At 39.9% G+C, this 25,514-nt stretch overlaps 1 protein-coding gene across 3 annotated transcripts in view; it reads right to left on the bottom strand.

Moving 5' to 3' along the window:
• Positions 1–15,023, bottom strand: part of CDC42BPB (CDC42 binding protein kinase beta) — a 100,928-nt gene extending 85,905 nt beyond the window's left edge. For all 3 annotated transcript variants that reach the window (XM_083359930.1, XM_083359928.1, XM_083359929.1), the window contains exon 1: positions 14,349–15,023. In XM_083359930.1, the coding sequence (XP_083216056.1) occupies positions 14,349–14,526 (178 nt within the window). In that variant the 5' untranslated portion in view covers positions 14,527–15,023. The remainder of the gene's footprint in view (positions 1–14,348) is intronic.
• Positions 15,024–25,514: the final 10,491 nt, after the last annotated feature.

Below are 25,514 nucleotides of genomic sequence, written 5' to 3'. Positions count from 1 at the left end.
TGCAGTGGTAACAGCAGACTGGGTGGGACTAAAAAGTTCAATCAATCAATCAATTTCAACTTTGCAAGAACTTTTTTTCCCCACAAGAAGTTGAAATTGATTGATTGAACCTTTTTTTTGCACATGGCAACGGAGGCCTAAAGCAAAAAGGTTTTATAAAACCCAGCGGAAGGCCTAGGACTGGGGCGACGGCACACGTGCCCACAGAGAGAACTCTGCATGCCACCTGTGGCACCCGTGCCATAGGTTCGCCACCATGGGTATATAGTATATAATGGGAATAAAGTGTAAGAGAGGCAGTGGCAACACAGGAAATGGTGAGGTGAGGTAATTTTCAGCAAATCACTGAAACTTCCACTTTTTCCTCAACTCAGCAAGAGCCCTGATGGCACAGTGGTTAGAATATAATATTGCAGGCAAACTCCGCCCACAGCCCGGAGTTTGATCCTGATAGGGCTCAAGGTTGACTTAGCTTTCGATCCTTCCAAGGTTGGTAAAATGAGGACCCAGATTGTTGGGAACAATATGCAAATAATGCTTACATTTTAAAATGCTCAGAGTGCTGTAAAGCTTCATCGGGCAGTATATAAGTCTACGTCCTATCACTATTGCCTTTCCATGATGAATGTCACAAGAGCAGTGAATTATGAAGAGGGTTATCAGGCTTGCCCATAAGGAGTTTAATCACTGCCAACATTTAATTGGACTGTGGCAATAGGATCAGCCAAACTGGCAATGGAGCTGATTCCTGATAAGATTCCAGATTTATGTTAAAACAGAGAAGGAATGGATAAGGAATTAATTTCATGTTAAACTGATACCCGGCACTATGGCTAGTACACGGGTCGGCAACCCGCGGCTCCCAGCCGCCCGGTGCGTGCGCACCTCTTCGAACGGGCAGTGGTGCGCGCGCACCTCTCCAAATGGAGAGTGGCACCGCCCGTTTGGAGAGGTGCGCACGCACCTCTCCGAATGGGCGGAGGTGCGCGCGCACCTCCCCAAACCTTTGAAGAGGTGCGTGCGCACCTCTGCACGAACGGGCAGCGGCGCCGCTCTTTGGGAAAGCTGCCGTGGCACGTTTGCAGGCTGCCGAAAGCGGCAGCTCTGCAAACGGGCCGCAGCAGCTTTCCCAACAAGCGGCACCGCTGCCCATTCCGAGAGGTGCGCGCGCACCTCTCTGAACGAGTGGAGGTGCACGCGCACCTCCCCAAACCTTTGAAGAGGTGCGTGCGCACCTCTGCGCGAACGGGCAGCGGCGCCGCTCTTTGGGAAAGCTGTTGCGTCAGGTTTGCAGGCTGCCGAAGGCGGTAGCTCTGCAAACAGGCCGTCGCCGTCGCGCAACCGGGAACCGGTTCCATCACACATAAAAAAATGGCAACCGCACGCGTCCGCGCATGCACAAGAAAAACCCATTTTGCGCATGCTCTTTTCCTTTTTCAGGTTGGCGACCCCTGGGCTAGTACCAAGGGGAAGTCCAATGGTTTCATTGGGGGGGAGTTATTTGCAAAATTCATTTATTGTTTCAAGGAACCCTGGTAGAATACTGATTCAGCAATAAATAATGCATTACAATTGAATAATCTTAATATTTTAGTAGAATTACTAATTAACCATTTGTAATACAATGTATACCTTCTGAGATTTGTTGCTGAAATGATTGTTAGGGATATTTTTAAAAATATGGCAAAAATGAAACTTGATGCATCGTTTATATTCTTAGAGATAACAGTTATCAGACTAGAAAAAACAACTTTATTTTACCACTAGTATCTGTCTTTGGACATAGCTTAGTGATAAAACACAAAGTTCACATGGAGAAAATCTGACTCCTAGTATAAAATACTTTCAAGTCAAAGTGCTAAATTCATGAACACATTGTGTAAATTTCTTGGTAACAAGAGGACATGAAACATTTTTATATTTCCAAGTTTGTTTCATTAACGCTGTCCTCACCATTATAAGCAATGGGAGACTCATATTTGTTCAAAGGAAATTATTTTTGGGCAGCACATGTTTTAATAGGAATGTATACAACAAAGATTCCCCTTTCTACAATTATTCTGTCCAGTATCTTTTTTGCTCTAATGAAACTTTTAAGTGAAAACAGGGTAATTTTTATATATTTTCCCTCAAATATCAAGAGCAAGATCAGTATACAAAATCATGAGTGCTAAAAAATCAGTGCCTATCTGTCTCTTTACCACCTTGTTCCCCAAGATGTTATTTTATTTATATTCATATTTCTAGACAATTAATTTCAACCAGCTGTCACCCAGTTTAAACTTCATAGGTTGAGCATAACATTGTAGTTAATTTTTGTTCAGTGTCTTTATTTTAATATATATTTGACGGTTATTAAAATTTATTTCTAGAATTAATACTGGTGTCTTGCAAAGTAAACTTGCTACCATAGTTTCCGGCGTATAAGACGACTTTTTAACCCATGAAAATCTTCTCAAAAGTCAGGGGTCATCTTATAGTCTTATACGCTGGGTGCTGAAACTTTAGGGACAGGGCTGGCTGGAAAACCTGGAGCAGATCTTCCATTTAGTCTGCGCAGGGAAAGCGGGACCAATTGGAGTAGAAGATGCAGTCTGTGATTTTTTACAGGCTGGGGTCTGGGCTTCTTTCCTTCTAAAGTTGAAGAGCAGCTGTAGGCAGGTGGGGAATGCAAGAGCAACTTGAAAGGCAGGTGGGGAATGCGTAGCCAGAGCAGCAGCTTAGCTCGAAGGACACATTTGACTCAGGAACTGGGTGAGCTGGCTGGAAAACCTGGAGCGGATCTCCCATTTGGTCTTTTTTTAAAAAAAATCCCATTTATATCCCGCCCTTCTCCGAAGACTCAGGGCGGCTTACAATTTAAAGCACAAATCAATGTGCTTAGCAATAGCCTTCATTCTATGTATATGCCTGCTTATTAGAGCTTTTACCCCACCCCCCCCCCACAAGCAGCATTATTACAAAGTCAGCTTATTGCTCCCAACAATCTGAGTCCTCATTTTACCTACCTCGGAAGGATGGAAGGCTGACTCAACCTTGAGCCTGGTGGGATGAGAACCTGCACTAATTGCAGGCAGCTGGTGTTACTTAAGGCTCTCCGCAGGGAAAGCTTTAGAGTGAATTAGGAAAAGTGAAAAAGTGAATTAGGAAAATAGGAAACGGTTGCTGGAATTGGGTATGTGTAGTTTAACGAAGAGAAGGGTGAGGGGTGACATGATAGCAGTGATCCAATATCTCAGGGGCTGCCACAAAGAAGAGGGAGCCAAGCTATTCTCCAAAGCACCTGAAAGCAGGACAAGAAGCAATGGATGGAAACTAGTCAAGGAGAGAAGCAACCTAGAACTAAGGAGAAACCTCCTGACAGTTAGAACAATTAACCAGTGGAACAACCTGCCTCCAGAAGTGGTGAATGCTCCAACACTGGAAGTTTTTAAGAAGAGACTGGACAGCCATTTGTCTGAAATGGTATAGGGTTTCCTGCCTTAGCACGGGGTTGGACTAGACGACCTCCAAGGTCCCTTCCAACTTATTATTATTATTATTATTATTATTATTATTATTATTATTATTATTATTATTAAAGTTTAATCCACTTGCACTGTTTTATGTTTACATGTTTGATGACAAACAGCCTTATGTTTATAAGTGACAGTTTTCCTACTAAGTACCTGCATGTCATAAGCATTTGAATTAAAATTACCATATTAAAATCAAATCTGATGTTTTTTAATTTTTATTTGGTGTGCGCTGGAAGAGGGGTAGTCTTATACGGCGAGTATAGCCCAAACCCTATAATTTAACAGGAAATGTAGGGGGTCGTCTTATACGCCCAGTCGTCTTATACGCCGGAAAATACGGTAAATGGAAAATGGAACTGATTAACCAGTTTCTACACAATTAGAAAGATACAAAGAAATTATCTTCATTGTTCTCAAATTGACATAACATTAGGTTAATATGAAACTAAAACACTGTAGTCAGCTGAGCAGCCAAAAATGCTGCTCCTCTATAAGTAGTTACTTTTTTTATTTTTCAAACTTTAATATTCTGTGGAATTGATTTCAAACGCCAGAATCTATGGAAGTGAAAATAGTTGTTGATTTAATGATGATGATGATGATGATGATAATGAGGAGGAGGAGAAGGAGGAAGGGACCCTGTAGGTCATGAAAATGAAGTGTTTTGTACCCTTGTGGTCAAGAACATGAAAAAAAGCTACATCCAACAGTAGGAGTACAGATGTAAAAATAATAGCATTGCTCAGTACAATGGACTCCCCCCCCATATAGCTCTGCCAAAATCTGTTATGTTCTAGAATATATTTTGAGGCATTAGGGATCAACAGAGAAGACAAATATAGTGGCTAAGGTGTTGAAGTAAAACTAGGGAGACCAGATTAAAATGCACTGTCTGCCATGGAAGCTTACTGGGTAATTTGGGACTAGTAAATTACTCTCAGTTCCACCTACCTCACAGTGTATGGGGAATGGGGAAAAATTAGGGGAGGCAGCACTATGTATGTCCTGAGCTCCTAAAGAAATGATAGGGTACAACTCTAACAAACAAATATTAATCTGCTAATGCTGTAAGGCAGTGAATCCTTGGTACTCTCTGAGCTTGACTGTTTGCTTGCAGATTTCATTACTCAACTAGGTAGCATCATCAGTACTAATGAAATTGGGGTTTGCTCCCTGTTTATATACTATGGCTTCTCCTGCCACTATTGGCGGAAGTTAATTTTCTCCTCAATAGGTGCTTGTTCAGAGTATTGTTTTCTGCTTAATTATTTGTCTGGATTTTATACTAGGAATAAGATTTTTTTATATATATCTGAAGTTTGTTGCTGGAGAGGCTGAGTTCTGATCTTTTTGTTTAATTCTTAGCACTTAGCATTTGAGGGATAATGTCTTTGAGGAGACATTGGAAAACAGAGGTAAAGATATAAAAGACAATTAAGGGAAATGGCAAAAAGGATACAGATTTGTTAGATATTAAGAGAAGTGCATAATAAGAAGAAAGCGAAAGCAGTGGGAAACCAAGAAAAAGAAAGGCCTGCTTTCAAGATTCTTTCTTTAGAATGGCTGGGATGACCTTTTAAACAGTATAGTTCAAAAGGAATTATAAAAACAGGGAGGCCTGAATATTTAAGTCTTAACTGAATTTGAGAAACTTATATAAAACTCAGAACATTTTGGGACTTATTTATAAGTTATTGAAATAGATTTGGAAACCAAGCAAGTTATAGACTTTTATGATTAAATGGAGGCAGAATTTAAAGGGAACAATAATAGAAATACCAACAGAAGATAAATATTATATCTGCTATGAATATTACATTTAGAGAAAGCTGTTATAAAAAGATTTACCATTGGTATATTACCCTGCTGCTGACTGTTAAGATACAGGTAGTCCTTGACATAAAACTATTCTTTCAGTGACCAAAAGTTATAACAGCATTGCAAAAAAGTGATGTATGATCGATCCTCACACTTCACATCACAGCATCCCCTTGGTCAGGGGTAGGCAACCTTGGCTCTTTTATGACTCGTGGATGTCGACTCCCAGAATTCCTGAGCTTGCTCAGGAATTCTGGGAGTTGAAGTCCACGAGTCATAAAAGAGCCAAGGTTGCCTACCTCCCCTTGGTCATGTGATCAAAATTCAAAGCACTTGACAACTGACATGTATTTACAATGGTTGCAGTGTTTCATTTACAATTTTCCCAGTCTGTTTCCAACAGAGAAAGTCAATAGAGGAAACTGGATTCACCTAACAACTGCATTATTTGACTTAATTGTGGCAAAAAAAGATTGTAAAATCAAGCACCATGCACTTAAATTCATTCCCTTGTCTAGCAACAAAAAATCCAGTCCCCATTTTGGTCATAAATCAACTCATTTTCTAAAAAACTGTTGGAATGCAATATTCAGGTCATATCATTTTTTTCATATTTGCTGACAATGCTATAAACCCCAACAAATGATACATCTGCTAAATGTTGACAACAATTTAATGGCACATAATCAAAAAAGACTATCAGTACATTCTTGGATTACCATTAAATATCCCAATCTTATTCCTTGGATGAAATTAATCTTAGTATCATTCAAAGCAAATAAATATTCTTGACTATGTTATACAAGACATAGCCATATATAATCTACAAAACTATCTTAAAACTAATTCCAACTTTCTATCACAACTATTTTGCCATGCGGTTGGCTACTATCAAAGTTTACTTAGAGACAACTAAACTGTCACTGACAATTCTATTACTGTTTAATTTTACATGTGTATGTTTGCCTTTTCAGAAATATCATAGATATATGATGGAGACGTTTCAATACCTTAGTGAAAATAAATATACAGATTTACTTTATAAAATATTGAAGTATATGGGTTCATGTGTTAATTTTCATTTTCCGATGGCCCTTGAGAAATGAAACAGCTTTGGACAGCCAAACACTATTATGTACATCCTTGGAAAATGTCATCCTAAAGTAGGGGTGTCAAACCGTTGGCCCGCAGGCCGAACATGTCATGGAAGCTGCACCCACCCCATTGCCGGCAATGGCAAAACCGTCCCAATACGCTGCGCGACGTCACGTGATGTCGAAAGTTTAACATGTCTGTACTAAAGTATTTGCCTCTCAAGCCCTCCTTTCCTTTAGACAAAATTATGTTTGTTAATTTGGCTGCAGATTGTTTTGAAAGGGATTTCACTTATATCAGTGATCAAATTAATAGCGTAAGAATCTGCTAGATCTAGCATTTTATTTGATATGCGAGCAGTTATAGCTGCTAAAAGCAGCTTTATCACTCTATGCATTGCAGCCTTACTACAAAAATCAGACCTAGTCTCTATTATTCTTGTTCTATTCATGCACAGAATAGGCTACTGTAAAGTTCTTTACTTGGGATTGCTTTTAAAGATAGTTCTGGAACAAATGAACAAAATGCAAGCATCAGAAACTTTGACAGTGCTTTCAATAATCAGAGTACATTGTGTTTCAGCTGAATCAGTTATTTATCCATTACAAAACTCATTTATTCATTTTAAAGATGGAAGTGGGCCAAGACCAATGTCCCTTTATACACTCCCTTCATCTGTATGAACATGCCCAAGCTTTAAGATTAGAACTGAAAGGGATGTACACAGAAGACTGGATCTTCTTGATAGTAACTGAAGATTGGAATACTCTAGTCTGAGAGATTTGGCAGGGTCCCCTTGTTTTGATTTCATAAGGGCTATTAGAAAATCTTTATTGAGACAAACAGTTGATGTGAAATCCATGGCTATTATTAAGGACTTAAATAGATTCTTATGTTGTCTATTTCTTCCTGTTATTTAGTTTTTATTAGTTATATGTGATAATAAAGCAACAAGCTGATTCCTAGTCTATTAAACAATATCAAATGAAAGTAAAATATCACAAAATACTTTACATTCATTTATAAAACTCTTATTAGTATGACTAAGTTACTCATTGCAATACACAATTGTAGAAGCGTGCATCACTTGGATCAAAAGCAAGCAACAGTGCTTCAGAACAACCTTGCTATAATATCAGATAACATCTTAAAACAGCCTAGCAAGAGCATCAATGCTACCTCCAAGGCATCCTTCTCCAATTCAGATCGAAATACATATCTTTATACAGCACATCTTTATTCATTTGTTTAAAAAAGGCAAAGTTAAAATCCCCATTAAGATCTGAAGGAATACATTGTATAAATGTAATAATAATTCCATTAGGGCTTGCTGATGTGCCTTTCATGCTCTTCTCAAAAATAGCTGTCCATGTATATGGAGAGAAAATCAAATCTGATCCAATGTAAATAGTTTGAAGAAAAGATTGTGAAGTAAAGATCATTAAAGTATTTCAACCAAATCAGATGCAATTACTTATTTAGTGGTTTACTAAGGTAAGTTTAATTCTGTGAAATATGAAAACCTATTTGCACACTGAAAACTGCATTGTTCTTCACACTGCACTTACATAATCTTCAGGCAAAACCAACTTCTATGTTCAAAGCACCATTCTTGGACTAAGGAACGCTTGTTAGTCATACCATTAGTGTCATAGATGTATACAATATTACTATCATTTTTAAAAATGTAGTACTAAAACTACTTACATCAACTGCATCTCAAGACAGAAAAAAGACAGATGAAATAGACGACATCCCACAGCATATTTAACATTCAAATTTCCTACTAAGTCCAAAAGGAGGGCATGTTCTTAACATGTGTAATACAATTCCCTCTTAACAGCTTTTTAACTTGTCACTTTCACCTTTAACCTTCTCAGGGTTCTAGAATTTTACATCTTGTATTCTAACACTCATTGCTATATAATGCTTTACTAACAGAGTTTGATATTTACTTCAGTTTAAATGAATTGTTGGAAATAGGTTTAACAACCCTAAATATGATGCTTTAACATATGGGAACTTACAACATTCAAGCCTACCAGTGATTTTGCATAATTTCTACTCTGGTATCGTGTTATTTTGCATACTTTAATACTATTGATCATAAGCACAATCAGTTATATTTAATACTAAACATCAAGATTTAATAATAAATATTTTACTTGCAAGAAGATAGCTATTGTTAAATTAAAGATATAATTAATTTTGTACCTTTTTTATACTTTTAATTCTCTGCACAACCTTTCTAGAATACTTCATTCAATGGATGCTTCAAGATTAGTGCTTGTCTAGAAAAGGCCCTAAAACCTGGGCCATTTGTTTTGTCTCAATAACTAAAGCTTTCCTGTGGTACATAGTAGCTTTCAAATATTTTTATTTTTATTTTAATTCCATTTATATCCCGCCCTTCTCCGAAGACTCAGGGCGGCTTACAAGCTTAGCAGTAGCCTTCATTCTATGTATATGCCTGCTTATTAGGGCTTTCACACACACCCCAAGTGGCATATCAAGGTGTTAACACCTACATAATTTTTCCTTTATGTGTCTGTCATACAGTTGTTCACTATGCTAACCTAAATATATATATAAATACTTATTACTATTGTTACTAGAATAAAAAAATCTCTGCGGAATATTAACCAATTGTTCAAGCTACATAAGTAAAGCCTTACAGTATTGCTTTCCCAAATAATAAAGTTATAAGAAGAGTCAATATCTACTTGATGGTGCATAATCAGTTAGTAACTTTTAAAACTAGTTCTGGAAATTCAAAAGGTTAATAGAAGATGGATTAAATCCTCTCAACTTTCTCTTAGTAGATATGGAGGGAATGGTCAACTTAAAAAGAGAGAGACCTGCCAAATGAATCTTACAATATGCCCATGATTTCCACCATAGTTATGAAAGGATGCTGTTTGAGTGTGAGGATAAATGAATAGCCGTCTTTCCAAAGCTTATAGCACTACCTTAACAACCCTGGCTAGAGATTTTGACTATATTGTGCTATTCTGAGACACATTCTTTTGTGCATAACTCTGAATCTGTGTCTTTTCCTATAATCCTAATTTATAATAGCTTTTAAAAATAATGCTCTTGCTTTGATCAACATTTTTATCTATACTTGTTTATACTGTTTATGTTCTCATCTGTGTTGGATTTCTTCCTCGTAGCCAGGCTCATGTTCATCATTACATATCTGGATTTGTTGAGAACCTTGGTTTTCTGGATTTAGATCTGAAGGACTTATTTTCCTTCGTGTCTATTTTATTTTTCACATTTCTGAACTATTTATTGAAACAATTTATATAGCTACCCCTCTTGTAGGACAAAACTCTGGGCAGGTAACAGTGACAAAAGCAAAAACAATAAAACAATACAATACACTTCAGATACTAAATATTGCACTTCTGTACAATTGTATATTTCTAATGTCTTAATTCTTAGCAAAGGAATTCATACTCATGACTAGGTCATTAGTCATGTGAATGGTTACAGTTTTCTAAACTTGAGCGTACTAATATTTTCTTTTTTTCCAAACATGATATCAATACCCACCATTCACTACAGAAGTACTTTTATTTCTAATTCTGCTTCTCTACTAAAAATGGTTATTTAGTTTATATTTCAGTCAACCCACAGTACACGAAACTGATTTGTAGTGAATTAGCCTATTAAATCATTTTGCTTAGAATGTTTGGAATCTTCTAAATCCAAGGCATATTCTCTTCTACTAAGCAATCAAACTTTCCCATTGTATGTACCTTGGCAAAAGTTACTGCAACTAATATTGATATCAACATATGAATTAATGTTCAACTATTTCCTAATTCTTCTATAATACAACTCAAATTAAATAATACATGACAAAAATAAAAAAGTATGTGTATTTTTAAAGGAAAGAAATAATGGTGGTGGTGGTGGTGGTGGTAGCTAAATAGCCATGATAGTATCAAGAGAGTATATCAAAGTTCAGGATTCTGAACTATTTAACATTTCTTTGTTGTTGTCTTGTAAGTGCTATAATATACTAGAGTTATACAATAGCTGGGCCAACCTTAAAGCTAATTCTTGTTTAAATATTAAGGAAATGATCTAAAATATATTTCTTTCTAATAGAAAGGGGCGCAAGCATTCTTTCAATTGTTTGAAAACAAAGCTCATGCATATCTCTGCTTATTAAGCCAGTAATTAAATTGAACTAGTCCAATGTCAGCATTGAGCTTATAAGAATAAAATCAAAATTAGAAAGTATGTTTCTAGAAATGAATTATTTTTGTCATTCAGAACAAATTAAGTCTCTAAAATGGAGCACAGCAATTTATATACATCAACTGCTTATATACTGTAAATATTTAAAAAAATCCACCAAGATTAAAGTATACTTTATATCTGCCACAAAACTAATCAATTCTCTGAGCTTTCAAAATAGATGACAGGTAGTGTTCAATTATTCAGTTAAAGGGCTTATTGATGTCAATAGATGACTGCAGGAAGTGAATCCTCTTAGTGGGTTAATGTAAAACAAAAAGCACTGCTCCATTCAGAAATTGAGAGCCAGATGTTCTCACATTTTAGTGTTGTACTAAGTATTATTAAGAGCATGTAAAAGATTCCTCCTCGCTTATATTCATATGTATCTCTTCCTGGATATTTTTTTTTAAAAAAACTCTTGAAATAAAAAGGACAAGCCCTAATCATGCCTAACTGTAAAGGAAGTGGGTTTATATAACAAGTTTAATTAAAGTTAAATTAATAATTAACCTTACATACTGTAATACAATTAATGTTAGTGTTATAGTTTTGAGTTCCAAAATACTTAGTTTCATGTTCCATGTCATTATTTTACTTTCTATACAGCTTAATAAGCATGCCCTATTCGTAAATTATAACTGTTAACCTGCAGCTACATTTTGTAAACCCATGTGTTGTTTCTTATCCTGGTCAGTGATAAAAAAAATATGCAGATTGAATTTACAAAACAAAGACAAAGTCAGAACTACTCAGTAATCCACCAATTAAAAAAGTGTTTGGGAACTGAATATTAAGCTGTTATATTCCAAACTCATGCCTCTTTGCAGGTATACTTGTTAAGCTTATTCTCTCTCTCTCTCTCTCCTCTCTCTCTCTCCCTCTCTTTGCTAAGAATACCTAGGAAGTTTATGTGGAACTCAAAATTTTTACCTAACCTTTGAGGTTAGGAGTAACCTAATGTCTCACAACAGGAGCTATATAAGAACTCTATTTAGACTGCAACAACCCTTAACAACGGGAAAAAGGAAACAGAACATCCATATATCTTCCAACAAAATGGATATCCACACAATTTCATCAAAAACTGCTTGACCACTCAACCCAATATAGCACAACCAACACAAGCCATAAAAAGGATAACACTGTCATACATCAAAAACATCTGAGAAACCACCAACAGACGATGAACACATAGAATCAGCACAGCATATAAACCAACTAAAGCACTCCAAAACATCCTGAGTAAACAAAAAAACCCAGCAGATCCAGAAGAAAAAACAGGAGTCATCTACAACATTACAGTGAAAAGACTGCAATAGCCACTATGCAGGACAAACAGTCAGCAGAGCACATTCATGAGCACCAATTAGTAGTCAGAAGACATGATGAAAACTCTTTAATTTTACAACATATGGACTTAACCATAGTTTCAACTGGGAAACAGTGACCATCCTAGATCCATGCCAAGTTCAAAAACACTAGAAAATTCCTGGAAGCCTGGCACTTTGACAAATGGCCATCAACAGACACCTAGATATAAACATCTATATACTTTGCAAAAGAGACAATTAACAAGTCAAAAAGAGAACAAAAAGACCAAAACAACTCCCCATTGGCAATTAATACCCAGATGAACACAGTTTAACACCAAGATTAACATCAGACCAACAACCAAGAAATAAACAATACCCCAATCTAGGAAATGCCAAACAAGCTAACAGTAAGCAGCCCAACCAAAAAAAATCATCAAGACCACTCCCACCAACCCTGACAGGACAAGCCACTGGAATATAAATTGAGGGCAGACTCCACTCCTTACTAGCACTAATGTTACCTAGTTTGGATAATGTCTACAAGAAAACAACCAAGCTCAGAGAGCACCAAGGACCCATTACTCAAAGGTTTTGTTGGAAAATCAAGTTCTGATTGAGCCTGGTGCTTTGTTTTGCAGCATGCTAACTTCCCATCCATTTTCTACGTGAAAATAATCTAGAAAATAAAATTAGGCAGGAAGGTTACTGAACACTAAAACTAGTGGGATGGAATCTCTCTAGCTTCCGAAAGTCACACTGGGGATTCAGAGCTGTCTTTTCTTTTGACTTATATGCTTGCAAAGGAAGGATTTTTTTTAAGTTCAGAAAGGGATGGAGAGGTAACAAGCATTTATCTTCCTTCCCTTCCACCTCATTAACCTGTTGCACTGGATTTCCTGGAACCTCCAATATTACAGCACACCAAGAAGGTACATTGTATTCCTCAGTTACTAAAAGTAACACTGATTCCAAATTTTTCATTTCAACTAAATCTAGCTTTGAATTCATCCCACATCTCTCCTAATAGTCCATCTGGCTGTGCTATTAATGGAATCTAATCCACCCCTACCCCCACCCCACCCCCATTAGTCAGAATGACAGTCTGAACTGTCACCTTCAGGATATGAACACTTCCTTCCTACAGCTTTGAATATAAAAGTGTCTTCTGACTTTTCTTCACTTCTCATTTCAGATAAATACAATTTATTTATTTTTGAAAGAGCTGCCTGGGATGTGTTGATTAGTCCCATTATCTTAAATTGATAATAGTGTGCAAGTTCTTCACAAAATCAGCAATTTGTTTTCTAATGCATAGTACTTGTGGACTTAGTTCTCCATTTTTCCTTTTCTGATCAGTAGTGTCTGGAGCTATTCCATATGTTGACAATTTCTGCTTTAAAATAGTGTCTGCTCTGATTTTGCAGAAGCAGTATCTTTCATTCACATCCTGTTCTCCTCAATTCACCTTTAACCAATACAATACTATTTTAACTTTCCCCTCTTCTTATAAGTTACACAGACTAGCAAATAATTCAAGCTGAATTTATACCATATCTTTTGGGCTTACCATCTCCAAATCATCCAGCTACCACTGAATTCATGCAACTCCTGTTTCTGCAGTTGTAGATCATTATGAATGTTATCAAAAAAGAAATACTCTCCTAGTTTGGATAATATTTTGGTTCTCCCTTCTTTGTAATTCGATGCTCTCAATGTACATCAGTCATCACTGAGTGAATTTCCTTCATCCTCACTGTTACCACTCCCAAAGTCTCATAAGAGATATTTCTCACCAAAAATGTCCTTGTCCTATAAAAGCTTCTAGGACAGAAATTGTTTTCTCTTTGTTCACTTTTGCCACTGAACTACCCCACTTCATTCCTTAAGTTTTGTTCCAAAGTCTACCACCTCAGTCTCCTAAAAATGAACTTATCCTGGATGATTAGATAACAATTCTCACTCCTCCTGCTACTTCAACCAATTTGACAGGGGATGCGCTCCTTTTCCCATCCTCCTGTTAATTAAGCCAGCAATTCTTCTTTCTCACCTCCCCCAAGCACTATCAGCCAGATCCATCCTTATATACATCTCCTGTCTCAGGTTTCCACGAACTACCCAACCCCGATAACCTCAAACTCCTGTTAACAGAGCAGGCGCTCCCTTTCTCTCGCACGACAAATAGGCTTTTTATTCGTATCCATGCCTACTCAGAAACAAGACGCATTGAGTTCGACCGGAGAGGAAACCCGCCCCTCATTCACAAACCAAAACCAAGTCGCGATCCGGCAAAAATCCCAATCCGGTCCCCTTACCCTCCCCCACACCTCCTCCTCCTCCTCCTCCTCCTCACCCCACTCGAGGAAGTCGGAGACGAGCCTGTCCCGGCGAAGCGGCGAGTCGCGGCTGCACTCGGTGTAGAGCCCGACCAGGAGATCCAGCAGCCCCTCGACGCTCAGGACGTTTTCGTTGCGCCGGGGCCCGTCCAAGAGCAGCTGCTCCAGCTTCTTCAGCCGCACCTTGGCCGACATGGTGGCGGCGGGCGAGGCGAGCGAGCTGAGCGACTGGTCGGTCAAGGCAGGAGGGAGAGGCCGAGCGAGGCGGAGAGGGAAGGCGAAGAGGAGGAGGAGGAGGAGGAAAGAGCCGCCGCCTCAGGCTCCGGGCAGCGGCGGCGGAGGCATCCGCCTATCCAGGCGCTCCCCTCTCAACGCCTTCCGACGGGCCCAGGGCCCGGCAAGGCTAGAGGGCTGCTTCGCCTCCCCGCTACGCCCACATTTTGCGAGGCCTTTCCGAAAAGCTGCTCTTCCAGGCCCGGCTGGTCCATCGGCTGGTCCCTCCCCTTCGGACCCGCCCTCTCACTTCGCCTGGCAACGGCTGAGGAGGAGGAGGAGGAGGAAGAAGAAGAAGATGAAGTCCTGGCTTTCAGTTGCGACGGTCGCCACTGTGAAGGTGGTGCGGCAAAGTCATCCCGCTGGTCAAAGCTACACCCGGCCCCCCCTCCTCCCCAAAGCAGGCCTCCTCTCTCATCCGTCCCCGCCCCCTCGCCACCCCCTCCGGTGCTTGGGAGCAGGATGGGAAGGGACTGGGCGAGGGCACTGGAAAAGTGGCCTGAGAAGAAGCCGGAAGGACTTGGTCCTCGCCTCTTGCCGTAGTTCCTAAGGAAACGCTCCCGCTGGCCGTGACCATCCGGGCAACAGGAAGATCAAGGAAGGGATGAGAGCCGCGATGGAACGTAGGGAAGAAACGCTTCGGCAGATTCGCAAGTTGCGCAACCTGGAAGCCCTCGGGAAAAACAAACCAGCCGCTTTCTCGTCACGTATCCCAGCGTTTCCCAACCTTAGGAACTTGAAGATGCGTGGACTTCAACTCCCAGAATTCCCCAGCCAGCTATGCTGGCTGGGGAATTCTGGGAGTTGAAGTCCACGCATCTTCAAGTTCCTAAGGTTGGGAAACGCTGACGTATCCAATCCTTCCCTTTGCCAAGTGGATTGAAACAAGCAAGGCACCGGAATTCCCGTCAGCATATTCGTGGCTCCCACGCCCCAAATGCTTTAGATTTGTTATAACTTCCTACTCATTCCTGATAAGTGCATCCCGTTTATGAGGAATGGGCTAAATCCAAGCGATTGGGTAAACTTAGCAAATATCGTTTAGATATTCGTGGGTCAGTGCGTTGTGCGAACATGGATTTGATCTTTTATAGCAAAGTAATAACACGGAGCTTATCTATTTCCATACCCCTCCTCACCCCGCAGCTTTCTATGATTCAGCAGCTGAATGAGTAGCTGAGATTATAACAAACTTATCAAATCCGCCAAAATACGACTAAATGACATCAAAGTTCTTTTTCTGATTTTTGTTGTTAGCTAATTCTGATTTTTGAAGACCGAATCTCGTAGCTCTGATTAAACTAAGAAAGAGTTTCAAAATACATTTTGGGAAACAGAATAACAGAGTTAGAAGGGACCTTGGACGTTTTCTAGGCCAACCCCTTGTTTAAGCAGGAGATCCTATATCATTTCAGCTAAATGGCTGTCCAGTCACTTTTTAAAAGCTTCCAGTGATGGAGGAAGTTGCACCCACAACTTCTGAAGGCAACCCATTCCACCAATCGATCATTCTCACTGTAAGGAAATTTCTCCTTAGTTCTAGGTTGCTTCTCTCCTTGATTAGTTTCCATCCATTGCTTCTTGACCTGCCTTCTGGTGCTTTGGAAAATAGATTGACCCCCTCTTCTTTTTGGAACCCCTCAAATATTGGAACATTGCAATCATGATGCCCCTAGTCCTTTTCAGCAGACTAGACATATCCAATTCCTGCAACCGTTCTTCATATGTTTAGCCTCCAGCCCCCTAATCATCTTTGTTGCTCTTCTCTGTACCCTTTCCAGAGTCCCTACATATTGTGGTGACCAAAACTGGATGCAATATTCCAAGTGTGGTCTTACCAGGGCATTATAAAGTAGTACTAACACTTCATGTGATCTTGATTCTATCCCTCTGTTAATGCAACCTAGGATTGCATTGGCTGCAGTACACTGCAGGCTCATATTTAAGTGATTGTCCATCAGGATCTGCATGATCCCTCTCGCAGTTACTGGTATTGAGCCAGGTCTCACCTAATCTGTACCTATACATTTGTTTTTTTTCTTGCCCAAATGTAAAATCTTACTTTTCTCTTCATTGAATTTCATTTTGTTAGAGCCCAGTGTTCAGTTCTGTTGAGGTCCATCGGGATCTCAAACCTATCTTCTGGTTCTCCTTGGTCACACAGCTGGAGTAAATTCAGTTGTACAAAGCTGGACTTACTCTTTTATCTCTAATTTCCTCTACCAGAACGTTTTTATGACATGTTCATCTAGCCTACTCTGATGAGATTTCCTTGTGGTCTCCCATTTAAGTATTAACCAGGTCTTACTCTGATTAAGATTTCAAGATCAGCCAAGTGGAGGTGATGGAGCCATTTAGTTGTGCCTTACTTGTGGCTATCTCAGGACAATTTCTGTCTTTTCTGAAGGGATGCTATAATATGCTCTCAAATTCAGATTCTTATTCCCACTTACTTGAAAGCAAAAATCACTGAATTAAGCAGGATCATCTTCTTAAATTAATTTTGCATTATATGCTTATCCATGATCTATTTCTGGGTTTATATGACACTTTGAACCAATTAATTAATGACATAGATTGTGTTACCATAACATGCTAGGCTTACTTACAATTCATTTATGGGGAAAATTTGTTTGGTACTCATTGTTTTTGGTACTCATCATGCCTCCAAAACCAGTTAACAATGAGTACCAAGGTACTTTGGTACCATTTAACTGTTCTTGTAGCTTTTTAAAATGAAGTTTCAACCTTCGGAATTCTTGTTGATGAGATATATACACTTACTACCTTCAGTCTCTTTGTTCTACATGCTGTACTTTACATTTATTGAGATTGTCATACTGTATTGAATTAAGCTTTAATTAGATGTTTCACATATTAAGCAATGTTCACATATGTTCACATATGACAATAACTGGGTTCACCACAAATTCAAACAAACTCACAATTAGCCACAAATAGCATACTTCTGATGCTAGATGCCAGTTATTTCAGTTGAGATTATATAATCAGTTGTGCTTTAGTTAACAAATCACAGAAAGCACAACTATGACTAGAACAATGTGCAGACCATCTGGCCTCAAGAACATAATTCAAAATAGTGACACATTTTCAGGTAGCTTTCTAAGACCATGCATACATAATTTCTGAGGCAATGTTTCAAATGCGTGGTCAGCTCAAGCAAAGCTCAGTAACTCTTTTGCTTCAACTGCTTGTCTTGGAATGAAGAAATCAAAAATAATACACACAATGGCTGCCTGCATTCAGCCTTGTGAATTATAGACTATGCAGGCTTGGATTGGGGTGGTGCTGATAACTGAGGTGAATGCTAAAAATAAAAGTCACTTGGCTATGAAGGGAAAAATATGTCCCAACAGTTCCTTTTTCCTGCCTGATTTTTCTGTGGAAAAATACAAACATGATTTCCTTATCTGCGTCTTGTGAAATTGTTTTAAAACTGCCTTTGCTCAACCTTATGTAAACAAAGTAATTTCTGCTGCGTCCACCAGCACCCTCTTGAAATATTCCTCAAAGTGCATGTTTAAAAGTAAATTTTTTAAAAAGATTTCTAAACTAAGGTGTAGTCTGAGTCTTTTGTTCTTGGCTGTTCTCCAAGAAATTTGGTAGATAATACAAGGGTGATATCCTGTGTTAGATGGCAACAGGAAACTGTTTCAGGAAAGTCCACCCACAAAGATCATGGGTTTTAGACTAATCAGTTAAAGAAACCAATGGGAAAACTGAGAAACAGCGGTCCCCACATTGTAGAAACTACTCGAGCTATACACCAGCTTTCTCCAACTTGGTGTCCTTGAGATGTCTTGGGAATGCAATCACAAATTTTCAGGCAGTGTGACCATTGTTGCCTGTGATAATTGATAAAAGGGAAGCATCTGATTAGAATAGCTACTCAGGAAAGATAATGTAGTAGCCCTGTTCTCTTCTTTTCCCTTTGTTGTATCCCAATAGACAAATATCTCCAGCAGAGGAAATTTTTCGTACTCAGTCCCTCCACCCCTGCCACCGCCCTATCTTCTCGTGTTCAGCTTCATTGAAGATAAAGCTGAATTTTACAGGGATTGTCTTTCCCACCTCCCTTGGGTCCTCTGTTCTTTTTCATAAATTTGGCACTACAGTCTTGGGGGAAAGAGCCAAGTAGTTAAACAAAAATATGTCAGATTATTCTTAAAAGCACTTTTGCGGCATGCTTATATGTGCTCCCATAAGTTGACATGCAAGCCTTTCCCTTCCTCTTGCCTTCTTTAAAGATGAAGCTAAGATCATGGAATTCTTAGAAATGTAAGTAGCACTGTTCTCACCACTCACCCACCACCAACAATCCAACATGCATGAATGTAAGATGTTATAGTGCAAATATCTTGGAAAGAAGTGTGCACCATGAATGTTTGATTGTGTTCTTGAAAATATCTTGAGATACATAATGTGCCCATTCAGTAGCCCTCAGCCAAAGTATTCCAATTACGGTACCTGTGAGGTACCTGATTAAATTAAGGCACACTGTATAATCCTTTGTTCCATTCTCCAATTTTTATTGCAACAGAGCAGGCTTAGATGGGCTTTAAATGTCAGTGATAAGCTTGAATTGGGGAAAAGTTGTACCATATTGAAAAAAATGCCTTTTTCCCCCTTCTAAGTGGTGGAGAAGGGGGGAGGGGGTAGTTTGGCCAAAGACAAAAACAACAAAACAGCAGGGGACACTGTGTGAAAACCAGTATTGCTTGTTCAATTGGCTGCCTGTTGAGAACTGGCATAGGACCATCCATTGTTATGAAGGCCACTTAAAACACATTATGGATTTAAAGGAAATACTCAGAAATGTAGCAGCAAGATATGTCTGTTTTTTATGTGTTTATTCACAGTTATGTAATAGTAAATGGATAATATTGGTTTTCTTTCTCCACATCAGAAAAGATTGAGTACAATTTGAACATTTCCATTCACACAAGCCTGCTGAGCTTCCCTTTTTAATTGCTTTTATGTTCTGCTTGTCATCCAGGTATTCAAGGCAGCCTATGTGGTTTTCTTCCCAGCCTTTTGACCCTCACAATAACCTTGAGAGGTAGATTAGATTAACAAATGGTGACTACTAGCCATCTAATAAATTTATAAACATATTGGTGCTTTCAGTTTTGGTCTTCCTACTGGTAGTTCTGAAGCAGTATCTACAGAGATGTTATTATTTTATTTATTTATTTTATATTTAAATTTATATACCGCCCTATTCCCGTAGGACTCAGGGCGGTTTACAGGGAAAATTAAAAGTTAAAATACATCATATACAATTAAAAACAATTAAAACTAAGATTAAGTTAATCCCTGAACTTAACTAAACCCCCATTAATTAAAAATTTAAACCCCTCAGTCTGGGCCAGACAACTCAAAAAACCAAGTTTTCAAGTCCCTACGAAATGAGCGAAGGTCAGGGGCGGTCCTAAGCTCCGTGGGAAACTGGTTCCAAAGGGCCGGTGCACCCACAGAGAACGCCCTTCCCCTGGGGATAACCCGCCGGCATTCCTTAACCGGCGGTACCCTAAGAAGGCCCTCCCTGTGGGAGCGCACAGGACGATGGGAAGTTGATGCCGGCAGCAGGTGTTCCCTTAGATAATCCGGACCCAAGCCATTTAGAGCTTTATAGGTCATTACCAGCACCTTGGCTATAACCCTATGCTCCAAAATGTTCTGCTATTGATATTTTCCCTCAAGAGATATCTTTTTTGCTTTTCTGTTGCTTTTTTGCTGGCTCTTTTTACTTCTCTGGGATACATCTAGAAGGAAAATGGCTGTTTTATATATATGAGCAGGGACCACTAAGGGAATTTTAAAACTGACTATAAGCAAAAATAAAACTGACTATACATTTCCCCCCCTCTAAGAAATTATTTTTTTCATTTTACCAGTATTATTTATGCTGAGCTTGGGAATAGCAAATGTGATTAAAACAAAAACAAAAAACCTCTCTGAACTGGGGAACGAAAATAATTTCCAAACATTTTACAACAGTGGTACCCAACGTTTCCAGCTCTGCCAACCAGCAGCAGTGGCGGTGGCAGAAGGGACAAGGGGATGGTTCCACGTGTACAACCTAATCCCGTGCATGCACAAATGGAACTTTGAGCACTTGCCCGCTGCTTGCATGGAGCAGTTCCCGTTAGGTAGATGACTATGGCCTAACTGGTTGGGTTGGCAATATATATAAACTATGATTGTATTGTTGTAATAGAAACTGTATTGTATCACTTTAAATGTGTGATGATTGGCCAATGCTGTTTTTCCAACGGCCATAAGAGGGAGCTAGAGACATAGCTTCTTTCTCTCTGTTATTCTCTCTGTTACGTTTGCTGTTACTTGCTGATTATTGTGGTTTGTAGGTTTGCTACTGTTTGCTACACCTGAAAAACTGTGTTTTGACTTACGGACTGGTAAGAACACTCTGAATTGGATACTCCTTGGACTATTGTTATTTGCTATCATCTCTTTACTCGTGTATGACCTGGACTGTTTTATATGGGACTGTGCTATTGTATTATTCCATAAGTAAACCTTTTTTACACACCTCAGTGTATCTGTGTGGTTGCTGCGTAAACTTGACTACTCTCAGTATCCTCTTTTTCTGTGCATGCTCTTGTTAGCTCAAGAGGTACTCTGCACATCCTTATCAGTTCCCAATGGGCCACAGAACAGTAGGGGACCACGGACCCCTACGACAAGAAGAAGTGAACTAATTTGTGGTATACAATAAGCAATTAGCATCTTCCCCATCAAACCAAGACTCTATTAGAATGATAATCAAGAAAACAAGGAGGCTCTTCTTTAACATAGTCACTGGGTGGTTGCTTGGTTGGCTTGCTGGATAATTGATGAAAACAAGAAAAATTACAAGGAAGTGAGATTCAAGGTATATATACCATATACCCAGTTTCCAAATCTCTGCAACCTAACCCTTGTTATTGCAGTACATTTATCTTCCCTGAACATTTCAGAATCTTGCTTGTGAGTTGCTATCAGAGGTTTTACTACAAGAAATGATCAGAGGAAAGAACTAGCCTAGGTAACATTGCAAACTCCATCAGGGAACCCTTTCTTCTTAAACCTTATCAAGCCCACCAGTTGAAAATCCAATTCGGCTAGGCTAAAATAGGATCTTCTTTCATTCAGAAATCAATGGAAATGTATTGCTGTAATTACTTGCCAAACCAGGGAAGGTTGGGCTCCATGTACATGGCAGTTTCTATCTGGATTGCCCCTCCCATGATTAGTTTTGAGCATGGAATGTTAGTTGTTTCCCAACTCTCATCCTCTCTGAGAAAGAGGAATAAGATTTGGGGGTTAGTCATTTGGGGGTTAGTCATGCCGGCCACATGACCACGGAGACGTCCTCAGACAAGCATTGGCTCTTCGGCTTTGAAACGGAGATGAGCACCGGCCCCTAGAGTCGGAAACGACTAGCACGCATGTGCGGGTGAACCTTTACCTTTTTTAATAGGGTGAAAAAAGAAAAGAAAAGCGCTCTCGCCCAGGAGTATCTCTGTAACTCTGATGGTCGTATTTAAGGAGGGATGAGCTGCAGTGCCCAAAGGGGATTGGATGAACTCTGCAAGTCCTGTGGAAACACAACCACCAAGAGAGCTCAAGTTATAATAGCACTCATATATTCTCCTTATGAATAGATATATAGATATCATTACCTTTGTGGTACAAAACCAATTACAATTAAATAGGTGTGATTTAAAAAAAGAACTCTCTACTACAGAAAACTGTAGAAACCCAAGCATTGGTCACATTTGTCAATAATCTCTGGCATGAGTGTGATGAGGCCACTGCATCCATCCTCACCCTCCTTGACCTCTGTGGCTTTCTATACCATTGACCATGGAATCCTTTTGGACTGGCTGTTGGATTTGGGACTGGGCAGAGCAGTGTTGTTCTGGTTCATTCCCTTTCTCCACAACCAGTTCCAATCAGTGTAGAAAGGGTGTGAGAGGTCCAGCCCACGGCCATTCCTCTCTGGGGTATCAATGGCTCAGCACTCCTCTCTCCATTCCTTTTTAACATCTACATGAAACCCTTGGCTGAGATCATCCATCCCCATGGGATAAAATATCATCAATATGCTGATGATACCCAGCTTTACATTCCCATCCCTGGTGATCCAAGTGATGCTGTTGCTGCCCTTTCACAATGCCAGGAGGCTCTGGGGGCCTGGATGGGGGACCACAGGCTTCAACCAAATCCTAGTAAGACTGTATGTAGAGCCTCAGAATCCAGAGTTTTATCATCTTTAGTTCTGGATGGGGTGGCACTAACCCAGACAGACCCAGTGCATAGCATATTGGTGTGTGTAGGGGTGTCTCTTAGAGTCACAGTTCCTGCTCAAAGGCAGGTAGCAGTAGTGGCTAGGAAAGTCTTTGTACAAATTCATGTACTGCACCAACTGTGCCCTTTTCTGGATCATGAGGCCCTGTATTCAGACATTCATGCCCTGGTCATCTTTTGTTTGGATTATTGCAATATACTCTACATATGGCGTTACCCTTGAAGACTATTTGGAAGCTACAAATCATCCAAAATGCAGCAGTGCAGGCAGTTTTGGAGACCCATATAGAGTGGCACATGAAACACCACTGCTAAGCAAGCTGCACAGGCAGCTGATCTGATTTCTGAGTCCAATTCAAGAAGCTGGTGATTACCTTTATAGATCTTTATGGTATGGATCCAGGATATCTAAGGAATTGTCTTGACCAAATGGGATTGACCCACTCCAGTTGTTCTGTCAGAAGGGGATTACTGCAGATCCCATCAGCCAAGGAATTTCGGGAGTCTTTGCCTTCATGTAGATGGCACATATAATGGTTAAGCCATCAGGTTAGAAACCAGAAAACCATGAATTTTAGTCCTGCCTTAGGCACAAAGCCAACTGGGTGACCTTGGGTTATGACTAACCCAACCTTCTCTTAGCCCTAAGAAGGAGGCAATGGCAAACCATTTCTGAAAAACCTTGCCAGAAAACTGCAGGAACTTTCCCACACAGTCTCTGAATATTGGACATGATTGAAAGGAAGGCAGGGGGGACCAATGACTTTACAACACTTTAAAAACAGTCCATATCTTAGCATTAAGAAAACTAGCTGCAAAATCATAGCAAGATTTAATATTAGAATATCAATAATAAAACAGAATATCAATCAGATAGCTTTTAACCAAGAACCTGGCTGAACTAATACATCTTGAACTGGGGCAAAAGCTTCCATGGTTTAGTACTACCATTCTAGAAAAGAATCCCACAATCGGGATTTGTGTACTCGGAATTGCTTCTCTACAGTTGTTGCTTAACACATGATGATGGTGACATTGCCCTGCACCACCATGTTGTCTCTGATTCTAGCATTCTTGTGTCAAAACATCAGCTTTAACATAAAAATTGTAGAAGAGGGATGGCAGAAGCCCTGCAATTGTTGAAAATAATTGTGCATGTATGCATCTATGTGCAGGCATATACCTATACGCATTTTAATTTATTATACAGTAATATTTAATGCATTCCATCAGTATCACTCAGTGCTTTTTTGTTTAAAAAAAGGTGCCAGAACTCACATACATCATACAACCCACCTTGCCTACTCTACAAGGTTCCATCCAAAAAAGGTGCGGGAACTCTGTTCTGGGCGTTCTATGAGGAAAAAAGCCCTGGTATCACTGAAAATTTATTTATTTATTTATTTATTTATTGATGGGATTTATATCCCGCCCTATCTCCCGAAGGACTCAGGGCGGCTAACAACAAAACATATAATAAGTACAGAAATCAAGATAAAAATAAAATTGAGAACATCTGTGCAATAAATTAAAATTAGAGAATTTAAAAAATAAATTAAAATTCTAAATATAAATTAATTAAAATGCCTGTCAGTCCAGGTCAGCCTGGTGGAACAGGAGTGTTTTGAGGCCGCGGCGAAAGGATTGGAGGTTTTGGGCCGTCCGAAGCTCAGGGGGGAGCTGATTCCATAGGGCTGGCGCTCCCACAGAGAAGGCCCTCCCCCTGGGGGTCGCCAACCTACATTGCCTAGCTGACGGTACCCTGAGGAGGCCTTCTCTGTGTGAGCGTACTGGACGATGGGAATTTGTTCCCGGCAGCAGATGGTCCTGCAAGTATCCCGGACCTAAGCCATGTAGGGCTTTAAAGGTAAGTACCAGCACCTTAAATCTCACCCGGAGGGCAACTGGTAGCCAATGCAGCTCACGCAGGAGGGGTGTAATATGGGAGTATCGGGGAGCTCCCATCACAACCCGTGCAGCTGCATTCTGCACCAGCTGAAGCCTCCGGGTGGTCTTCAAGGGCAGCCCCATGTAGAGAGCATTACAGTAATCAATACGGGAGGTAACGAGTGCGTGGGTGACTGTACGTAGGGCATCTCGGTCCAAAAAGGGGCGCAATTGGTATATAAGACGAATCTGTGCAAATGCCCCCCTAGCCACGGCTCCAATATGATCTTCAAAACTGAGTCGTGAATCTAGGAGGACGCCCAGATTGCGTGCTCTATCAATGGGAGGTAACATCTCTCCTCCTATAGTCAGAGATGGAACCTCTTGGACTAAACGAGATGACGGTATGTACAGCCACTCAGTCTTGGTCGGGTTGAGTCGAAGCCTGTTTTCTCCCATCCAAATCTGCACCGCTTCCAGGCAATGGGACATCACCTCGAGGGCATCACTGGGTTGGTTCGGGGTGGAGATGAATAGCTGGGTATCATCAGCATATTGATGATATTTCACCCCGAAGCTACGGATGATCTCTCCCAGCGGCTTCATATAGATGTTGAACAGGAGGGGCGAGAGCACCGAACCCTGAGGCACTCCACAATTAAGAGGCCTAGGGCTTGACCTCTGCCCTC

Source organism: Vipera ursinii (assembly GCF_947247035.1).
Source record: "Vipera ursinii genome assembly, chromosome: 1".
NCBI classification, from domain to species: Eukaryota; Metazoa; Chordata; class Lepidosauria; order Squamata; family Viperidae; genus Vipera; species Vipera ursinii.
Note: the sequence above shows the minus strand (reverse complement) of the source record. Positions and strands in the feature narration are given on the sequence as shown.